At 48.0% G+C, this 21,983-nt stretch overlaps 1 protein-coding gene across 3 annotated transcripts in view; it reads left to right on the top strand.

Annotated features, from left to right (window-relative positions):
• The first annotated feature begins 446 nt into the window (after window positions 1–446).
• Window positions 447–21,983, top strand: part of PLD1 (phospholipase D1) — a 61,923-nt gene continuing 40,386 nt past the window's right edge. For 2 of the 3 annotated variants that reach the window (XM_027647278.1, XM_027647279.1), the window contains exons 1-5: window positions 18,034–18,187; window positions 18,519–18,646; window positions 18,934–19,079; window positions 19,914–20,022; window positions 21,587–21,652. In XM_027647278.1, the coding sequence (XP_027503079.1) occupies window positions 18,034–18,187; window positions 18,519–18,646; window positions 18,934–19,079; window positions 19,914–20,022; window positions 21,587–21,652 (603 nt within the window). Of the gene's footprint in view, window positions 551–18,001; window positions 18,188–18,518; window positions 18,647–18,933; window positions 19,080–19,913; window positions 20,023–21,586; window positions 21,653–21,983 lie in introns of those variants that run through there. The other variant, XM_027647277.1, reaches the window with a different exon arrangement.

Consider the following 21,983-nt stretch of genomic DNA (forward strand, 5'->3'; position numbering starts at 1 on the left):
TTGTCTTACGCTAAAAATAGCATTGCATGTGCAATTAAAAATTGTTAATTTGCACAGACTTTTTAATTAATACGTTTGGTCTCCCTGGCCAAACGTATTTCCTCGGTGGCGACGGGGAACTGTCCTCTCCCTGCTGGAGTCACTGCGAGGACAGCACGAAGGGCAGAACTGCGCTCCCTGTGGAAGCGGCACCTGGAGCGTGCAGGAACCCCTGAGTCCCTGCGCGAAGTTGGAATAAAAAAACCGAGTTTCCCCTCTCTCTCTCGTTACGGTTTTCCCCCGGCCGAGCACGCCCAGGCCGGGAAGGGGCAGGGCTCCTTCCCCTGCGCTCCGCCGCGTCCCGGGCTCTCCCCGCGGGCGGGGCGCGGTGCCCAAGGGCGGGGCCGGGCGGCGGGGCGGGACCGGCGGGACCGAGCGGGCGGTGCCGGCTGCGGGGAGGCTCCTCCGGCTCCTCCGAGCGGCTTCTCCGGCCGCCGCTGCCCCGGGAGAGGGACGGGACCCGGCAGGCTCTGAGGGCACCATGGGGCACCCGCGGCCGCGGGGGCCGCAGGTCGGTGCGGGCGGTTCGCGGGGTGGGCACCCTGCCCCGGGGGGAGCGCGGCTGCTTCGGCTCGGGGCGCCTGTTTTCAAGTTAATTCCCTGCTCGGGCTCTGTGCTGCGGCCAGCTTTGCCGCTGGGAGGTGTTTGTCAGCCTGTCGGACGTAACTCTTTTTTGCTCGTTTTCCGTGCCGCGAGATGGGTGGGTTTGGGTGGGATGTGAGTCCTGCCCTGGGGTCAGCGCGGGGGTCTGGGTTGGGGAACTCAGCGAGGGCAGCTTCCCTTTTGGGGTGAACTTCAGAGAGGCTGGTGTGTCCCCAGTGCCGGTGAAGTCGTGTCCCTGCCACGTCCTTTCCACGCCCGCAGTTTTTGGACAGGGGAAAACCTTGAGAGTTTCCCGACACGCTGACACAACCCACTCTGCCGAGCTGCCGGCTGGGTTTCTCGCAGTGAAAGCCTGTTGCTGTTTATTTGGCATGATGCTCTCTGGAAATCTTCAAGCCCGAAGTGCCTCGTGTCCGACCTGGACTGTGGTTCAAGCTGGTGCAGCTCCTTTGGCTTTGGAAAGTGTTTCCCCCGCACACAGCGGGACAATGCACATTGTGTGCCCAGGTCTGCGTGATCCCCACATCCCTCCTTTAAGTAAATCTGCACGATGCCTCTCCAGCCAGCAGCGTTACGTGGCTGTTTGGGGACAGGCAGTGACAGTTGAACTGGGTTGATGAAGCTCTGCTGATTTGACACTGTAAGTAATGGATGTCATGGTCAGGCCGGTGCGTCCATGGCTGTTGGGACAAGAGCTCTCTGTTTTCCTGGGGCATTGTGTTTCAAGCTGCCTGTGTTTGCAGCTCGAGGGGTGGGAACTCTTGAGTGCCTTTAAATTAACTCAAGAATTTGTGTTTTCCCTCCTGTGCCTTCTCTGGCATTTGGTAGTGTGAGCTCATGCGAAAGGCTTGCAGGTAACCCAGGAACTTAATTTCCAACCACCTCTTCTCATGAGTGTTAGCTCTGTGGCTTGGGTCTCGTGTGCAAATTCTGTCCAGCTTTGCCAGAAGTTGGGAAGTTTCAAGTTTAATCCCTGGCCTACCTTTCCTTTACAGCTTGTCATCAGTCTGCACTGTATTTTCTGTGAATATGCAGAAAGCCCCTTCCTTCATGGTTGGTGTTACTGTGTGATGCTGAGCACTCCCCAGGGATGCTGGGATCCCTGATCCCTGCTCAGAGATGGGCACTGGGATGGGATGGTAGCCACCAGCCACACTTGTGCAACTGCCCTGCCCTGCACTTGCCTGCGGCTGAAACGGGCTTTTCCTTCCATCCTTCTGCTGCGAGATGCCACCAAATCTGTCAAATCTGTTTTTTTACAGTGGGAAAGTGTGTCTGGGAAAGTGTGTCAGGTCTCCCCCAGGGCTGAGAGTGCAGCACACAGGTGACCTCCCACAGTGTCTCAATTGCCCATCTTGGAGCAGGGTTTAGCTGGCTGGGTGGGGGCTAAGCCCATGTCCTCAGTCCCAGTCTTGGTCAGAGCTCCCTCAGGGTGAGGGTTGAGGTCTGGGGGAAAAACCCAAACCTCTGCAAAGACCTGTTAAAATTTACAGAGATTCCTGTAGACTGTGCTTCAGCTGATTAAATGAAAGTTTATGAGAGGTATATCTATTTAATTTGTTTTTGTCAAGATTTAGCTTTCCTAAGTAGATAAGATTGAAGGTTCTCACTTAAATACTCATTTGCACATTTAGTTTTGTCCCAATATATAACATTATCCTTTTCAGGATTATTAAAAATTAGTGTTGAAGCTCTAGTCTTACTGGAAAAGACTTTAATAAAGTGACTTCTCCTGCAGGCCATGATGCTCTTTTTATTTTGAGAGGCTTGAACTCCTGACACAAAAAAATGCTCTTGCTGGCAGGTGTCTCCTGAGCTCTCACAGCTTGGGAAGAGTTTGCTGGTATCAGAATTGCTGCTGCTTTAAACTGCTGAAGATGCTGTTTTACATGTGTATAAATGAAATTATAAGGGCTAGGTAGGTGATCTTTGCTGGTGAAATCATTCTTTCATAAAGCGGGCTGAAAGCTCGTGCCTCACCTAGAAATTTTATTACTCTTAGAAGTAACAAAGTGTAAAGGCTCATGTCATTGTTATTCCTGTAATTTGTGAAGTGCTCTTTAGACTTCAGGTGTGTCTGCAGTGAAGGAAAGATCCCATGTTTTGCAGGAGTGAGTCTGATCTTCAGCAGTGATTTGAGAAATCTCTTACAAGATAAACCATGCATCCGAGCGCAAGTTCAGCCAGTTGAACTTGGGTTTTTACAGTTATTCCTTCTCTGGAAATAGATTTAAAGCAAGTTGTCAAACCTTCAGGGAAAGAAATGTCAGGGGAGTGTACTTAACTGGTGGTGTTACCGCAAGTGTTATTCCCTTGAAATGATATACTAAGGAAGATATCAGTTATTTATGTTCGTACAGGTTTCTAGTTTAATCTTGTATCTCTCTGCCCAATGAACACACCAGAGGAGAAACTCAGTCTCTGAAATTGCTGGAGTACTGCAGGAAGCCATTGCACTCCGTGAGGAGCAGGTCCTTTCTGATGCCTTTGCTGCAAACAGGTGGTTCCTTAATTTCACAGCTATTTTGCAGCAAGCGATTTTAAAAATAATAATAATAAAGCTTGAGTGAGAACGAGCACTGTCCAGTGGCCCTAAATTAGTCTATAACAGCTAAGGAAGGCAATTTGATTTTCTTCTTGGTGTTGAGTTGCTGGAGTGTCTTATGTAAATAAGGCACTTGGTCTTGTCGGATGAGGAAGGATGAGGGTGAGAGCGAACCCTTCCTGCCTTTTCCTCCCATTGTCTGGCTGACAATTAATTGATGATGTGTTTTTAGCTTGCTCTCACATGCCTTGTACCCTGGAAACTCCCTAGCAGGGAGGCTGATGCAGTTACATATATATTACCCATTTAATTTGTTTGTTTGTTTATATATATAAATAAGTTTTAAACAGTTATTTAGCCAGGTGCCCTCCTGTGCCACTGGGTTTCGTGGACTCATGATCACCTGCTAGATTTACGTACTAGCTCTGCACGTGCAGACACCCTGGAAAATAGTGGGTGGTGGAGGGACTGGTGGAAAAAGAGCTCTGTTTGCCTGGTTTTCTTTATAAAATATTTGCCATGTTGCTCCCTCACCTGTTTGGCCCAGGGTGTTCAGGGTGGCATGAGTCTGTCATGGAGCTTGTGCAGGGGACACGTACCATTACCCTGGCTCCTGTGCCGGGGTAAAATGTGTATTTGCAGATCATGAAATTTATGTTATATATATTTTTGTCCTTGGAATTCAGAGTTTTCTCTGTTTCCACGCAATACTAGTGGGAGGCATCACTGGGGTCGGCATCGCGTGCCATCGCCACTGCCCTGAGCGCTTCGCACATCCCTCGCTCCTCGTGCCCACACGCTGCGATGGCATTTAGTGCTTTCTGGATCCTTGAAGCATATAAACACCGAAACCTGGGGGTTTACATAACAAAGTGGGAGCGGGAATCATATCTGTCAGACAGCGCCCGGCCCCCGGCACCCATCTGCTGGTGTGGGGAGAGGGGGAGAAGCCGTCTGGTGGCTGCTGCTCCCACGCTGGAGAGCTGGGGCCCCAAAAGGAGCTGGGATGGTGCCAGGCATCCCCCCAGCAGAGAGGAAGCCACTCACCCCAGCAGGGAGACGAGTTTTGCCTCAGAGAATAAGAACTTATAATTTAAAAAGTTGCGGCTTGTGCGGGTCTAAATAGGCACAGGTCAGGGAAGTCTCGCTGAAAAGGGATCAGGGAGGGCAATGGAGCAACTGCCAGAGGACCTGCCACCGCTCTGGCAGTGGGTGTGGTAGAGTGTCAACTTGGCAGGCAGGGTGACAGCACAGCGTGTGCTGAGGGGTCATTGCCAAAATGGGATGCAGGTTTCTAATATTGGGGTAATCACCTTGAGATAATCTTATCAGGCTACTGTGCTCGATTGGATGCCAAGAAAATATGTGTGAGAGTGGGGCTGGCTGGGAATGAACCCGGCAGTGTTGCCTTGGCACGTGTCTGCCCACCTGTGCCGAGTCCACACCAAAGCCGGTGCTGGCCACGTGTGGTGTTCGTACCTTTGTACTCCTTGGTTGGTTGTGTTTCTGCGACTGTTTTCCTTAATTAAACTTTCCCCTTTGCTCCCTGGCGACGGGGTGCATGTTGAGCTCCAGCAAATAAAATGGTGCTACACCTCCAGTAGGATTTAACAGCAAAGTAGCCAGTTTGCATTAGTTACCTCAGTGTAATGACATTGCCCCTTCCTCCTCTATCCCCTTTTTTCTGGCAGAGGAGGCATATATAAAATAAGAAATGATCTTCTGCCTTAAGGAACTGACTCTCTAGGAAGAAAGGCTGTAATAAGAGGCAGTGTGAATAGCGATGGGGTGGATATTTTGCAGAAGAGAAAGAGCAGCCCTGCATTGCCCACCCATGGAAAGCCTCTGAGAAGGGACTTGCAGGGCTGAGGATGAAAAACCTCGTTGCTATTGCAGATATACTCAACAGAAGGAGATTTTCACTCTGGGTGTGGAGTCCTGTGCATGCTATACTGACAGCAGCAAATATAGTCATGTAGTTGAGATTTATTTTCCTGGCTTACACCTCTGTTGGTGAAAGAAGAATTAAATTGTATTTCCTCGATTGCATTTTTCAGGTCAGACTGTGAGTGGGCCTTATTCCTGTCTCAGATTTTTATTTCTGCTGGTGCAGTGAGTTTTCCTATGTGCAGGGCTCTTTCTCTGGGTGAAATAAGATAAATCTGCCAATAAACACCTGACGCTTCCCTGGCTCTCCCAGGGCCAGCAGCAGGATCCCAGTAGCTCTGGGGGCTGTTTACAGCTCCGTCCCCAGGGCCAGAGAAGGTGGTCTGAGCACAGAGGGACCGCTCTTCTCCGGGACGAGCGTTCCAGTGTGCAGAGACAAAGGGCAGTGCCAGGCAGACAATGTCCCACAGAGCAGTGCTCTGACAGCCTCTGTCCCAGCTTGTGCAAGTGGTTGATTCACAGCCACTTGCAGTTTCTGGTTGTCTTGCTGTGCAAGATCTTGCTTCTCGACTCTTCTCCCATCAGGGTCCTGCCAGTGGTGTGTCCCAGGGCTCTTCCGTGCCACCGGCACTGACTCACCTCTGAGCCACTTCCTAGAAACTTCTCCCATTTTACCAGCTGGACTTCTGGGAAGATTTTTTTCAATCAGAAATAGTAATTTCTTCTTCCTCCCCCATCTGTGTTTGCCCCACCCAGAACACACCCTCTCGTGAACACAGCTGCATTGCTCTCAGGTCAGATGCGCTTCACAGCACAGGCTTCTCTCACCATCAGCTGGGCTGAGTCCTCCTTTCAGCCTCCAGGAATCTCCAGGGGAAAAACAAACCTGCAAGAGTAATTAGTTGCATATTTCCAACATTTTCAGTAACCTGGGGTCTTGTGGCCATGGCAGAACCTTGTAACCCACTACCTGACTAAAGACAACCTCTCTGTTGTTTTTTTTTTTATTATTATTTAAAAAAATAAGTGTTCTCACTCCCAACCAACTTTGAATGTTGCACACAAGAGGTGAAACAGTTGTAGGTTTTGTGATTGCATTTTCCCTTTCATTTCAAGTAAGATACCATTACATGATACAGTTGACTTCACATGAAGAACACAAATCTGCCTTGCTTGGGGTTCTCTTGGGTGCAGTGAGAAGCACTCGTGGGTGCTGAGGTCTCCCAGGAAGCTCAGCTGTCCTCTCTCTGTCACAGCTCAAGGGCTGCTGAAACAATTTGGAGAGCAAGGCAGTGCATCATAGTCTTTTCAGAAAGAAGTGCTTTAGTTTCTCCTTTCCTCTTTGCTATTTATGTAGTCCCCATGAGATGTTCTGAAGTATATTTTTCCATGAGTGAAGTTTCCTGCAAATTGACTTTTTTTTCTCTGAGTGTCCCACCCATCACTAAATCTTACCAAAAAAGAATAGTAGATGACTCACAGTGGCTTTGAAATCTCTGTGATTAGACCTGATCCTGCTGAGTTTTGGCAGCAATTATGGCAACTGAGCCATTTTGTTTACTGGGAGAAAGAACTGGCGAGGTGGGAACTGCTCTCTGAGCCTGTTTGTTTGTTTGTTTTTCCCCCTCTATTGCATTTTCTTTCTGCCAAACAGCTTTTTTTGTACATGTGACAAACACTCTGCGGACACCTTTCTGAGCAGCACTGCTCCAGAAGGTCATGGCAGTTGAGGGAAAAATTGTCTTTAATTTTTGGCTTGTTGTATGCTGAGGTCTGGAGGGTTCAGCTTGTAAGTCTTAATCTTGATGCTCTGATTTCTGCTAGGAATGTGTGGGAAAAGTACTGTAGGGGAGTTTTCACAAAAGGAGAAAGAGCTGCAGGGTGTCTCTGCCTTGTCCAGGCACCCGCATTGCTTGTAAAGGGCTGGAGCTCTGGGTGAGGGTAAGGGAGGGGGATGAGGAGGCAGATGAGGTTTGATTTGAGCTCAGAGATGAGCATCACCTTTCCCTGCCTACCCTCAGTGGCCTTCTGTGCCGGCTTGGATGAGGCATTGTTTTTCCCCTCTGGGAAAAGGGTTAAATTTTTTTTTTCTGAGGCATCTATTTTGTTCTAAACAAGCTGTCGGTATTGCCAATGTGTGTAAATGAGCTATTTTGCATAAATTTGCAGGTATTGAGTTGTATTTAGGAAAGAAACAGAAGGAATCTGGTCTGTTTCTGCAAGTTTTTTCCTTATAATGAGCAATTTTTCGTTGAATTTGTCTGAATTTGAGCTCAGTTTGACAGGTACTGGTCTGAAACCTCAACCATCATTGCAGAGTTATATGAGAAGTCATAACCCAACTTATGTAATAATTTGCTAATACTTAATTTTGATAATGGATCAAACACTTCAAGGTATAGAGAAATTAGCTTTTCAGTAACTCCAGTACTCTGTGGCCTGAGTTCTGTTGTGATTCTGTGGAGAGTCATACAGGGAGCCCATGGAGGGTCTCCTTGGGAGAGGTTGGTTTGGCCTCTGAAGTCTCAGGGACAACATTGCCTTTACCCTCTGAGCTCTGCTCACAGCTTCTCTTGCAATTACCTCTGAGACTTCCCCAAGCCAACTGTTTTCTTCTTGTAAATTAGAAGTTCTCAAATATTTGTTTTAGCTGGCCAGGGAGAAAGAAAATGCAGTTCTTGGGAGGTCTTAATGTTATCCTAGATCCACAGATGAAGTTGTTCATGAGCTGGTAGGAGATTTCTGGGCGTGAAAGGGAGGCTGAGGGCTGATGTTTGCCCATGTTGGTGCTTGGGCTGGCTGTGGGTGAGGAAAAGCAGCTGCTGTTGGAAATGTGGATCAGGATCAGGCATGCACCTGCCTGTTACCTCTGGCACGTGTTGCTGCTGGCTCTTTGGGCATGATGCCTGATTGTGCAACAGGCATGTGGTGCTGGGTGTCCCAGCTCGATGGTGGGAGCTGCAGCCCCCGAGTGCTGCAGCTTTGGGGGTAGACTGGAGAATGAGAGTCAAAGGAGGATGGAGAGATCAGATTCTTGTGGAGTTTATTAGCCAGAATGCATCAAATGCCTTTAAAAGCATTGCTAAAAAAAAATAAAAATCCATAGGGAGCTTCAGTTTGGAAAGGTGCTGAATCCAGGTTTGCAGGTGAGAGTACTGAGTGTATTTTGGGGTGATGAGAGTGGCTGCATTGTGTTGTGTGACTTTGCACCAGTGGTTCCAGCTTGTCCCTGGGTAGGGGCAGTGTGTGACAGTGCTCTCAGGGTGGTGCAGGGTCCCATTTGAGATGGGGAGGCAGTGGGGTGCTGGCTGAGGAGCCGAGAGGAGCTGGGACATACCCTTGCTGGGACAGCCAGAGGTACACGGTGTCCCCGAGGTGCTGCAGCTCCTCTCACGCCTGTGAACACGAGTTCATCCAGTAGTTTGCGTTTACCAAAGTACACCCCTGGCATTCTGTGTGCACAGTGAGCAAACAGCTTGGCAGTGGTTAATGTTCATCGTGAGCAGGGTCGATTCCCACTGCCAGGAAGGGTCAGTGTGGGATGACACCACACAGACACCGGCGTGGACCCAGCACTGCAAATGTGCAGCAGCCGCCAGTGCTGCATGTGGGTCCCAGCCCTGCACCCTGTGCTTGGGGCTGCCTCTGAGGGGGACAAAAGCATCAGTAAGACCGTGGTGGTAGTCACCCTGCGTCCTTGAAGTCAGTGGTGCCCTGGGAGATGAGCCTGTGCCTTGGACCCTGCAGGCACAGGAGGGAGTTGGACTTGGCTGCTGCTCGCACGGGAACACTCAAGTCCTGCACTGTGGTGGGGGCTACACCAGCAGTGTACTACTTAGTAGTACTAACTAAAGGGTTGCCTTCCTGCTCCATCATGGCCTTGTGTTCATGCCAACTTTTTTTTTTTCCCCCAGTGGAAATTATTTGAAGAGTTCTGTTTAGACCAAAAAAAACCCCCAAAAGTCATGACAACAGAAATGGCATTTTATTGAAGCAATTAACTATTAGTAAAAATACATGGTCTCAATCTGCTACTCCTTGTTGCTGTGATACCCACAGAAATTTTTTACTTCTTTGAGCAAGTGACAGAAAGGGTCAACAAAAAGCACCTCCATGTGCTTTCACATGGAAAAAGCAGGAGGAGAGAGAAAAGTCAAGTTCCCACTTAATGAGATCTGTTCAGTAAGCAGCAGGTTGCAGCAGGGGCAGGGATGGTGACATCCTGACACATACCTGCACTCTGTCATCATCTAGAGCTGATGCCAGGAGTGAGTGCCCGTGCAGGGCTGGGGAGCAATGGCTGAGATCCTGTTCCAGTCGCTGAGTCCCTTCCGAGCACAGGCTGCAGTGCTTTCCCTGGGATTAGCTTGGCTGGAAGGAGTTATGTGAAGCTCTGTGTTTGCATTTATCAGCTGCCACGTAACCCTGCTGTGGGATGGAGGTGTTGGGCTGCCTTCCAGCGTGCCCTCTTGTCTCTGAGCCACCAGAATTCCTTGCGGAAATGTGGCTTGGCAGGTGCCGGTTGCTGGAGAAGACTTGGCACTGGGAGATACCAGAATAGCTTTGAGTGATGTACAGGACATCAGCCCTGTAGGCATCTATATGTTTAGGTCATGAAAATATGTCCTGTATTTATATGACGTGTCCAGCTGTATATAAGAGCGGCAGCAATGTGCACCATCCCAGGAGCGCTGCGGTGCTCCTTGTCATCCCTGATGATTGTGAAGATAGATGGCCACTCCAACAGTCCTGTGCATTACACTATCACTCTGGCAAGCTACTCCCTTTTAGGATTTTATATAAAGCTTTTGTAGTCTCTGCCTCTTGCCAAGCTCTGCATGTCTGTCAGCACCCCGAAGTGCTGCATCCTTTGGCCTTGCTGCTGTTTGTGCTCTTTGCAGCAGATACTTTTCCCAGCCCCTCTTTTGCCTCAGCCCAGGACTCCCTTGGCCACTCCTATCACATCTCCATTGCATGGTTTGGGGATGCTGAGGTGGAGCTGATACCCAAGGTGCTGCCGCCTGATTCCCTTTGCCTGCCTGTAACTACAGTGCTAGTAGAGTAGGTAACCAGGTGCCAGAGGCTCTGGGCATCCCCTGTTCTGGCTTCAAGGGTGTTATGCACAGTACTCCTGAGTTTAGGGGTGCAGGGTGTGTGCCCTGACCACATCAGGCAGTGCAGGGCTCATGATGATCCCTGGAGGATGCACAGCCCGAGTTGCAAGCACTGTGCTTAAAACCTCTTGTCCCCGCCTGAGGAATCCAAAACGTGGTGACGAATTAGTATGTGAAGGGCCAGCATTAATTACCAATAAATAGCTAATGATCGGCTTCCTGGGGAGGCTGCACTTCCCGTGGCACCCCAGGGAGTGGGGACTGTACTCCTGGGGTGCTGCTGGGCAGGGGAAGCAGGAGCCTTGTGCTGGGGGAGCAGGAGCCAGAGCAACCAGTGCATCAGCATGAGATCAGCAGCCACTGCTCACCCAAGGATGTTTATGTTTTCCCTTTGCTGTTCGGTAAAGCAAATAAAATGAGTCCTTGGGAGGCCCCTGACGCTTGGGCTGGGCCTGGGTGTGGGGAAAAATGCAACACAGGGGGGTTTTCTGATGCAGCCATGGTTTGGTCACCACAGCGCTGACTGGTGCCTTTCCTCATCATTTCCCTTGACCTGCCTGGTTTTTCTGTTCCCTTTTCTCTAGCAAGAGCGCTGTGGGATGAATGCTGCAGAGACCTGTACAGAGGGATGAGGAGCTCTGCTCAGTATGAATAATGCAGCAGGGACTTCCAACGATTAACCTGTTATTTCCAGGAAATTCCAGTCTTGAAGCATGTCGACCCCGGTTGCAAACAGGCCATGTGGATTCCCATGACTTTGCTTTTCCTCTGGGCAGGCTGGTGCTTGGCAGTAAGCCTCACATGGCAGGGACTGTGGAAATCAATAATGCAGAACCAGGGAACTGTGCTGCAGGAAGCACTAATTGGTTTCTGCTTTTAGAGGTATTACTATTAAATGTAGCCACTTTGTGGGAATGATTGTTTTGGAAACAGTGTTTTGAAATATTTTGGATTTTTATCAGGATTGGGCTAAAGATAAGAAAATTAGGTCAGGATGATGTTTGAACATAGTGTTTATTGTTGATTTGGATTTGTATTTCAGTTCCTCAGCTCCAGGGCTGGAGCAATGCTTTGGTTCTTTTTCAAGGGTTGTTTTGTGTGTTTTAAAAAACAAACCCTAATCCTCTTGCACTGTCCCTACAGTGTGAGCATCCAGAAGGGCAGATTTTCAGGAGGCATCTGTGTGTGCTGTGCTGGCTGCTTCCTCCTCTGGCTGAATAGTTTCCATGTACTGAACTGAAGAACAAGGTTAAGGCATTGCTGAGCATTTTTCAACCCCTCTGTCTTTAATTTCATACTTAGGAAATGTAACATAGGATCCCTGAGATTTTGATTAAGTAGTGGGGGAAAAATAAAATCAGTGCATGTTTCTCTTGCTTTGTCGTGGATACTGGGTTTCTTGGTCTGAAAAAGCAGGACCCCCTTTGGAGGTGCTGACTGGGACCTGAGCCTGGGACATCTCTGGGTTTGGGTAGGGCTGACTCCTGCCCAGGGCTGTAGAAGGAAGATGTGCCAGGGTATTAATCTGAGGTGCTGACAACCCCAGTTTCTCCTGGTGGATGCAAATAACACCCCACCTTGTCAACTGAGGGTATTTCTTCATGTAGGAGTGGTCCAAAGCTAATTTTAGGTTTCAAAGGGGATAAATTAGGAAATATTTACATGGAAAATGTTCATCACCACTAGACAGAGCAAATAGCTGTTGAGGGGCATCATGCATGGGATTTCCTTGGCATCTCATCAGGGCTGCTGGTGCCTGTATGGCACCCAGGCTCCTGGCAGGAGCAGCAGGAGAGAGAGAATTCATGGCTCTATTCTTTGGGCTTTGTTTTGACTGTTGGGTTTTTTTCTTTTTTCTTTTTAGTAACGTCATCTCATTGCCCAGTTTTAGGCTGAGCCTGTCTCATTCTGTCTATGCAGCCCAGGAGGTTTGTGTGTGTCCCACCACCGGCACTGCTGCCTGCGGGACAAAACCAACTGTGGGAACAGAGGTCACTTGTCACAGCCCTTGCCAAAAGGTCACTGTACTGAGAGAGATGTCATGAGAACTGGAATGAGGGTAATTTTCAGGGATAATTTTCACCATAAGGATGGGAGTTGATGTTGAGCATCAAACCCTGTGAGGCATTAGCAGGAAATGTCTGTTTTTCCTGGATGTACTTTCTCTTCCCTCCTCCCCTGTTTTTCAGATGAAGGCTTTCTGGGTTTCATAGCTCTTCGTGGTGCTCATCAGCATCAGAGCCTCATTAAGGAACAGGGCTTATCTGAGCTTGTTGCAGATCTGCCACGATACAGAATAAACTTAGGCTGACCAAATTTTAGGTAATCGGTGCTATTACCAGCTGCATACATTTTCACATCAGGACGTGAATAACTTCAAAACACAGAACTGTTCATGAATATTTACTAAAATGTGTATTTTCTGCCTTCCAGTTTCCATGCCTTTAAAGCTGTGCTTTTGTTGTCCTGTGCAACAAGTAGAAAAGCATTTTATTTAGCTGAGACTGTCATATGATCCCTGAAGTAATAACTTGGGGTTAAAGCATAACCAAAATGGCAAATAGCAGAAGTAGATACCAAGCTTGCAAAGTTGCAGGATTGAGCTACAGGTTTACAATGTATTCACAAGGGCTCAGGGATTAATGTAGTTAATTTTTACTTTAATAGTCACTGTCCCTGTAGTTGAAATCTTGGCTGATTCTTGGTGCAGTCACTAATTCCAGTGTATATATTTTAGTAGTTCAAGAGGCTTGGGGCTCCAGTGCTGTGGGGACAGCCTGGCGAAGGGAGGCAGAGAGCTTAAGTGGTGCTTGAAAGAAGAAATAATTAATCTGAGAACTAGGCTGAACAAAGGCGGTGTCAGCAGTGCTTGTGGGGTTTTTTTTGCCTCTTTCAGTTTCTTACCATCTCCCTTCTTCCTTGTCTGTTAGTTGTTTCTGAAGTTTTCCTTTACTACTGACTTTATGGGTTGATTTTTCCTTCTTGCTGCTTTTGCCCAGGAAGATTTCAAGCTGGATAAAGCTGGAGCAGCACCTTTCCCTCTGTTCAGATGAAGGGTGCTGTGCCAGCTCCTGGCTGCCCAGGCCAGCAGGTTTGGATTTGTGGTATCTGAGGGTCTCAAAAAGGAGATGGTACAACTGTTCCCTCTCCCCTGCCCCTGCCTCCTCCAGCCCTGGGAGTCTGCAAACCCCTCCCGTGCCTTTGCCAGTAGACAGAGCTTTCTCCCTAGTCTCTGCTTTAAGCCAGAAATTAATCAGAAAGAGAGCAGATTTAAATTAGATATTAGGAAGAAATTCTTCCCTGTGAAAGTGATGAGGCCCTGGCACAGGTTGCCCAGAGAAGCTGTTCCCTGAAAGTGTTCAAGGCCAGGTTGGACAGGGCTTGGAACATCCTGGTCTAGTGGAAGGTGTCCCTGCCCATGGAACTGGATGGTCTTTAAGGTCCTTTCCAACCCGAATCCAATGATTCTGTGATTCTAATTCAGAGCACTTCTCCCTCGTCCATCCTTGCTCACAGCAGCCTTCTGTAGGCTTGCAGACTGTGTCACGTTTCTCTTCCTGCTCTCAGTACTGACACTGTTCTCACAGGTCAAATGCTTTAGATCTGACTCTTCTGTCTTCTGCACCGTATCTTCCTTTTTGGCACGCAGGGAGTATCCCTGTTTGTGCATCTTGGCACAGGTTTTGCCTTTGTTCGGATTGCCGGTTCTTGATTCAGTCAAACCCTGGTCTTTCTCTTTGGTTTTGGTTGTTTGGGGTTTATTTTTCCTTAAACAAACGCTGCTTATTTTCTATCCTGAATGGCAACAGACAAATACTAAAATGCAGCACTTGTTTCTCATGAATTTATCTTATTATTTCCACTCTCCTGCTGCTTGAGTTTTCTCTGACCTGCACGTAATTGCAGCCTCCAAAGCTGACAGTATTAGCAGGTTTGTAATTACGTTCTCTGGTCCATCACTAGTGTGAGCAGTGAGTGGCACTGGAAAGACAGGGCCTTCTTGATGTAGCCCATCTGGTTTGTGGTTAAATCCTGGATATCCGTGTATGGTGCCTATTTGCACCCAGCCTGTTGCAGATTAACCCGGGAGCATTTCTCAGCTTGCCTGTGGGAATGCAGGCAGTGTCCACATGGAAACTCTGGCCAAGAGGTTAAATTGCTCTTACAGAGCAGAGCCGTATAAAGCAATTTGCAGAAGCTTTCAGAGGGATGTGTTATGTCCTGTCTTTCCAGCTGACCTCAGTGCTGTCCTCCCTGCCCAGGGCTGGGTTTGTCCTGTGCCCTCTGGCTCTGCAGCAGCTGATTGTGATGGGGAACTTGGCCTCTGCCCAACTTCATGGGGCTGCTGGACATGTCACGCTTTCCCTCTCAACCCCAAAATCTTGCTCTAATCTGTAGGGGGGAAATCTTGCTGCTGGGACTGACTCAGGTCCATCTGAGTTTGGACCCTGCATTATCCCAGGACTTGCCTGTGCCAGCTGTGAAAACAGCTTCAACTTCAAAAATTCTGAGCTATGCAGCCCTGCTGTGATCCCTGGCAAATAATCACTGCATACACTGGTTAATTGTTTATCCATTAACTGGCTGCGTCAATTAATGTGACGAGGAGCCCAGCTGTACCTGGCACAGCAGGGAGGGGAGGAGGAGGAGGAGGAGGGAGGATGTGCATCCTCTCCCTGTTGGCTCTTCTCTGTGTGCTCTTCCTCCAGCCCTCCTGATGTGGTATTTGTCTGCTTCTTTCCTTCAAGTGTAATTGCTGGCATGGCATGTACAGAGTGTGTTTGGGCTTGTGTTCTCTTGAACTGTGGAAAACTTCTTTTGGAAAGGGCATTAAGTTTCCATGAAGCAAAAGCTTCTTCAGACTAAGAAAAAAACAAACTGGGTTTTGTTTCTAAACATGAATACAGACAGAAGAAATACAAAGCAAGATGCTGCTTTATTTCCATCTAGAAATGGTCAAAAAAACCTCTTTGCCTGAAATGCTGAGTGGGAAATAGGATTTTATTGTATCTGTCAGTGCAGAGTGGGGCTCTGGGCTCCCCTCTGCCACCCCCAGGGTTATTTGGGAGATATAACCTCTGTGGCCTCCCTTGGGAATGATATTTGTGTATGCCTGCTTTCCAGGGAGAAAATCAAGCATCCAAAGCCAGTCTATATCAGGTGGAATGACTTCACTGCTAGAGGAAAATGAAAATGTACCTTATGCTCTCTGAATAATTCAATTCCCCTGCAGCGTGTTGTTAGAATAGGAAAAGTGTAAAGCTTCCGACAGGGAGAACTGGCTTTCCATGGAGTGGCAGTGAGGGAGGTGTGGGGCAGTGTGAGTGCCAGGTTCCTGCTGTGGGGAAGCTGTGTGGGCTGGGTAGGGAAGTGGGTAACAGCAGTTGGGGTGAGAACAGTTTAATAATTGAAACAAAATAAAATATTATGCTACTACTATTAGTAATGATAATAATTGTAATGAAAGAGAGACAGAAAGGAATAACACCCGAGGGAAACAAGTGATGCACAATCCAATAATTGCTCACCACCTGCTGCCCAGCCTGTTCCCCAATAGCAATCAGCCCTTTCCAGCCAACACAGTTTATATACTGGGCATGATGTTCTGTGGAGTGGAATATCCCTTTGGACAGTTCAGGTCAGCTGTCCTGGCCTTTCTGACCCCCAGCTTCTTGTGCACCTCACCACTGGCAGAGCATGGGAAACTGGGAAGTCATGGTTTAGGGGAAGGACTCAGCAACAACATCAGTATGTTATCAACCTTTTTCTCACCCTAAACCCAAAACACAGCACTGTACCAGCTAATGAGAAGAAAACTAACTCTGTCCTAGCCAAACCCAGGACATTGTCCCATGGTTCAGTGTATCAGGGGGGAAGGAGCTACCCAGGAGTGTACGTGTGTGGGTTTATGTTTGAATTATTCAGGTGCACCTCTTGAAGTGACCTGGAGGCCCAACAATCCCCCCATCTGGTCCTAAAGCCTCTGTGCTGTGGTGGCATTCCCTGCCACTGGTGGAAGGTGACAGAGCCACCAAGGCCCTCAGAGCCCTCGCTCCCAAGATGGAGCTGTTGGTTCTGCATTTGCTTTGGAATAAGAGAAGAGACTGACCCATTTTTTCTTGATTCAAGTCTGCGTGCAAATGGATTTTTTTTTTTTCTGAAGGCAGCTGCTTTTAACGTGTTTTTGGGCTTACGTGATATCAGCCTTCTGTAGTAATAAAATAATGTACTTGTTTCAAGAGGAAACAATAATAAAGAATGTCCTTTCAAAAGCAGCTAAACACATGATTTATTAAAATGTTAAATTATTTCCAAGTTACAGCATACCCAGCTCTTGCTATGGAGCTCACTCAACAATAATGGCACAGTATTCTTTGCAGAATTTGACATCAGAAATGTCACACTTCTTTTAAAAATCATTCTTTAACACAGTGTAAGAGCTTCCACCAGTATAAATGGGCATCCTTGTATTGACTGCTTTAAAATGTTGCCAGTTTGTCCCGTACGTATTTTTTTAGTGAAGCTGTGGAGCTGTGACATTTATTGCAGAGCAGGGCAAAGACTGAAGGGACTTATTTATCATGGGGATGCCCAAGAGCTGGAGCTTGGCTGCGTGCAAGAACCAGCAACCAGTTCCTCAGCCCCACAGTGAGTTGCAGAGCCTGGAAAAGGAGGAGGAAGAGGAGGGTTTGCAAATACACACAGGTGCCAAAGGCTTGTGCCAGTCCAAGTGGACATGCATCACATATTGATTTATTTTTGTTTCTTTATTTTTTTTCTTCTTCCTTCCCCATTTTTGTCCTGACTCAGGCTCCTGGCATGGCTGGGTGGGAGTAAAGGTGGGAAGTGCTGTAGTCATCAGTGCTTAAACACCTCCAAGTGCCACTGCCTGAGCACCCCAAGCAGGCAGCAGCCTTCCCCCTGCCCATGTCCCCATCACTAAGGGGCCATGGGCTGGTCCTGCAGCCACCTGTGCTGTTCAAGGGGTGACACAAGGACGAGCTGGAGTGTCCACCCTGTTGCTCCCAGGCCTTCTGTGGGCATCAGGATGCCTCCAACCCCAGTCTGCTCCCCGGAGAGGAACATTTACAGCTGTAACATCTGAGCCTGCTGAGAGGAGGGAGCCGTGGGAGAGCACAAGACATGCAGATGCCACAGGCAATTGTTTAAGGTGCAGAGAAATAGAGGAAATCTTAATAATGCCTGGAGTTTGTATCACTAGTTCAATCAAAGGAAGAACATGTAACAAAAACACCTACTGATTTTTGGAGTGAGCTGTTCCTCCGTGCAGCCTGACCTGGGAAACACAGAGCCCTGTGAATTAAGTCTGGGATTTGGCTGGGAATTGATATGGGTTGTGCTTTTTCTGGTGTATGGTCATTATTGCAGAGCTTGTTGAGATGATCAGGTGAGCTGATGCAGAAACTTCCTTGCTTTCCTTTTGTAATCAATCCATGAAGGTAATCCTAAGCAACAATCAACCCCCTGCAGGTGTTTTTAGCTGGAAAATGAAATATTATTTTTCTTGCTTTTAAAAATACAACTAGAGCTTGTGAGTCCTGTGGTCACTGGCATGGGGGGAAATTTTCTCTTGCAGCCTGAAGCTGCCTGTATTTTTTCACTGCTCTGGGCAGTGGTTTCCTGTGGCTGCAGGGCTGGCTGTTTGCATCAGGTGCGTAGGATGAGGATAGTTGGGATGAATGTGGGTGAGGGGCTGAAGGGATTAGGGGGCCTTGTGCTGCCAGTGGTTTCCCTGAGCCCTGCTCTGTGTTGCAGAGGGGGTGATGACAGCCCTGCCCCTTTCTGTCCCCAGCGCCCCGCGGCTCCAGAGCGTGGGCCCCGGAGATGTCACTGAGAGCCCAAAGCCATGCAGCCACATCGACGCTGAAGAAGATCGCTGCAGACATGAGCAACATCATTGAGAGCCTGGACACCAGGGAGCTCCATGTGGAGGGGGAGGAGGTCGACTCAGAGGTGCTAAATGACCCGAAAGGCACCGGTGAGTTGACACCTGCACCTTCTCACCCTATGTCATGCCTGGATTTAATAATCTGTTGACAGATGGGGTACAGCCTCAGGGGTTTTCCCAAGCCCAGCCACTGACCCCTGTTTAGAACCAGGAGGCTCTTAAAACTTGAGCTTTTCAAGTCAAGCCCCTTCTGTGAAAGCTTGTCTTCGAGCTCTCTTAAATAAAACCTGGCATATTTTAGTGGAATTAATGCTGCTGTGTAAATGCTCCTGTGTTAAAGCATTGCAACTGTCTGCTGGCTTTCACACCCTTGTGGATCATTACAAGGCTGTTGAGCTAACAGGGTCTGTGGTCCTTGCAGTGTGCATTCCCTTCTCTGCCATCTATCACACCCATGGGTTCAAGGAGCCGGGCGCGCAGACGTACCTCACGGGATGTCCTGTCCGAGTGCGTGTGTTGGAAGTTGAACGCTTCACTTCCACTAAGAAGGTCAGAACCTCCAGAAATTTCGTTTCCTTTCGTTAGAACTGTGTTACAGTGCTGCTTGTGGGTTGATTTTGCGCGTGCTTGTTCACGGGCTGAGGAAGGAGGAATGCCTGTGCCTCAGGGAACACTTAAGAGAGAAGGTTACCTGTCTGTATAAAGTCTAATAAAGCAGAAATCATAAGACAGAATGATCCTTAAGTAAAATTGAATAAAGGCTCTTCAGATGAGCAGCTGCAGGAAAATTTCTTGTTTCAGAGCTTCATCCCTTGTAGTGATGTTCTCCTCTGCAGGTACCAAGCCCCAATGTTTACACCATCGAGCTGACCCATGGAGAGTTCACCTGGCAGGTGAAAAGGAAGTTCAAGCACTTCCAGGAGTTTCACAGGGAGCTGCTGAGATACAAAGCCTTCGTGCGCATCCCTATCCCTACCAGGAGGTGAGTGTGGATCCCTGAGGGCATGGTGGGCTTTTGGAGGATGGGATCTTTTAGTAAATCTGTTTGATTTTGCTGGTCCCATTTGCTTTGCTGAGAGGGCAGAAGAATTCAGTCTTTATAAATACTTAAAGCTGTAATGAAAATATTTAATCTATGTGTTTAGTAGCTATAATCTGAGTAATGCAAACATGTCTCTGCTGACACAGAAAACGTTGTCTCCGGGATCACCAACTTTTGAGCTGAATTTGCCTTGAACTTGGGGATTGGTTGTGCTAAAGCTAGTGGCAATTGCTGGTGTGCTGTGGCTTTCTGACAGGGTGGGCTGGATATTGAAAGTATGGGGGTCCCTGGCATGGGTGGTCAGCCCTGCCCAGGTTGGCCTTGGTGCTCAGGGTGGCTAGAAACATAAAGAGAAAATAAGTAGGAAGAGAAGTGCTCTAGGTCAGCAAGAACCTCCTGATGTGGAGAAACATTGGAATATGGTAATAAAGGTGAAATTATGAGTGGTTAAGTGCTGGAGGAACTTAATGCCCTAAAAATAGGGTGTAGGCTCTCTACTTGAGGGCAAAAAGAAAAGTGGCCTTCAAAAAATGAAATTGATATTTCTGTGCTGTGTTTTTGTGAGCCAGTTGGAGCACACTGGCTTCTTAAATGAATCCACTCTGGCTTTTTTTTTGTTTGTTTTTTGCCGTCCTGCCCACCCATCTCAATTTTTAAGAGTTTGGGTAGGAAAAATAAAAGCACTGTGGATGGGGGGGTTACATATCGAGGCACACACACACTCACACACTCGCAGCACTGAGACTTGATGCTGGGGTTTGTTTTTCCTTCCAGTCACACGGTGAGAAGACAATCCATCAAAAGGGGAGAACCGAGGCAGATGCCGAGTCTGCCGCACACCGCGGAGAGCACGGTGCGGGAGGAGCACTTCTCCAGCAGGAGGGTGAGTGCCCAGCTCAGCCTGGGGGCCAGGGGGGTGCTTTGGGAGGGCTTCTGAGGTGCAGAGGTGCCAGGCAGGTTGCTTGCAAAGCCACACACTATCAAACCCTTTGTTTATTACCGTTAAAGTATTTTGTTTGACAAACTTACGCTTTGACAAGCCCGGCTTTAATGCCATGTTCTCCCCTGTGCAGTGATGAGGATGCTTCTCTTGGGGTTTATATGGGCAAAGTTTTCCTCTGCAGTTGAGGAAAACCGGGATGCTGGGAGTGGTGGTTCCCCTCCTCCCACCTGCTCTGATTTAAAGATAGGAGAGGCAGTTTGCAGAGTCAAGTTGCGTGATGGAGGCAGCCCCGAGGCCATCAAAATCTGAGAGATTTCAGTCCTGTCCCCCTCTGAAAGAGGAGCTGACAGTCGGGCTCTCTGTGCTGTCATGGGTAATTTTAGCTGAGGCACACGTGTTCTGTGTAACTTCATCAGATGTTAACAGATGGGCCCTTCCGTGGAGAGGGTGGATGTCTTCCTACCTCCTCACTGCAGCTTTGCTGTTTGCAAGGGAAAAAAAAAAAGTCTGTAAAAACCCATGTTTGTTCAACTTGTGCTTATCGTTCTCTTTCTGCTGCTCCCTCCTTCCCTGGGCTTTCTGCCACTGGAGCTTCACATCCCAAAAGACTGTGTCTCGTGGCTGTGACGTGCAGATAACCCTCCCTGCTGTGCACGGCTCCACTTGTGTGCGGGAAGTTTCAGGGGAGAGATGCTGGTTTAAAAGAGGAAGAAAAATGTGTTCTAGATCCTTTTTTCTGAATTCACCTTGGTTTCCTTGTGGGAATCCCACCACTCTCGCCAGGGGGATGTACACCCTTGCTGCCCAGCTGGGGAGCTCAGTGCTGTGATGTCAGTGCTGAGAAGGATAAAGGTCCTGATGGCATTTGTTTCTTTTTGGTTTGTATTGTGTCCTGTAGGACTCTGTCCAGTTTCCTATGCTGTGACAGTCGGATTTCTTCTTTGCCCATTTACCGTGAGGATAGGAAGAGATTAATTCTCCCATAATGGTTTCTTCTCTTCTCCCCTCCTGGCTGGGGAGGACAGGCCCAATCACTGCCCTCTCCGTGCCTTTTGGGACAGGGCAGCATCATCATGATGCTCCTCACCCCATGAACCTGATGTTTTGGTTAAACAGGCTCTCTCAGTTGCCTCTCAGGCAGTGTTTTCTCACAAAGCTAATTCACATGGGTCAGAAACAGTGGAGACTGATTTTGCATTTACAATTGTTCTGAAATTTGGGCTCAGTCAAGAAAGTTGACCTCCAAAGTGACACTGCCAAGGAACAGGTTTGCTGGTGGAAAGAATAAACACATATATGTGAACAGTAAACAACCTGTGACCAAACTGTTTATGGTACTGAGCCGTAATATCCCGTGACAACATAATAATGTATTTATTTATCCACTCACACTGAAAAGTGTGTCTGATTTCTTGGTTGCTTCCTAATGCTGGACAGTTGGATTGCAGGAATTTTCAAGAAAACCCTCCACATCTTATCTAAAGTGTCAATATTTTAATTGTAGAAACAACTGGAGGACTACTTGTCAAATATCCTGAAAATGCCAATGTACAAGAACTACCATGGAACAGTAAGTAGAAATTAGTTTGCTTACCTCAAGAATATTCACTTTACAAATGCTGAATTCATTGGAAGAAGACATACAGCTTATGGATGAAACATTTTACAGCTGTTTTGTGACCATTTTGGCTTAGCTGATTTCTCCAACATGATGTCATATGATGAAAACCGGAGGAGAGTGAATGACTCAGTCTTGGATGTTGCTGGTATAACACAGGGATAATCTCCTCAAGGAAGTCCAGTCCAGGCAGTTCGTTGTACATGTATAATGATTTCTGTTTAATTCTGCAGTGTTTAAGATGATAAGTATAAGTTTAAGTACTTAAACAGTTGGAATCCAA

This window comes from Corapipo altera, unplaced genomic scaffold (assembly GCF_003945725.1).
Source record: "Corapipo altera isolate COAL_440 unplaced genomic scaffold, ASM394572v1 113, whole genome shotgun sequence".
Taxonomy (NCBI): Eukaryota; Metazoa; Chordata; class Aves; order Passeriformes; family Pipridae; genus Corapipo; species Corapipo altera.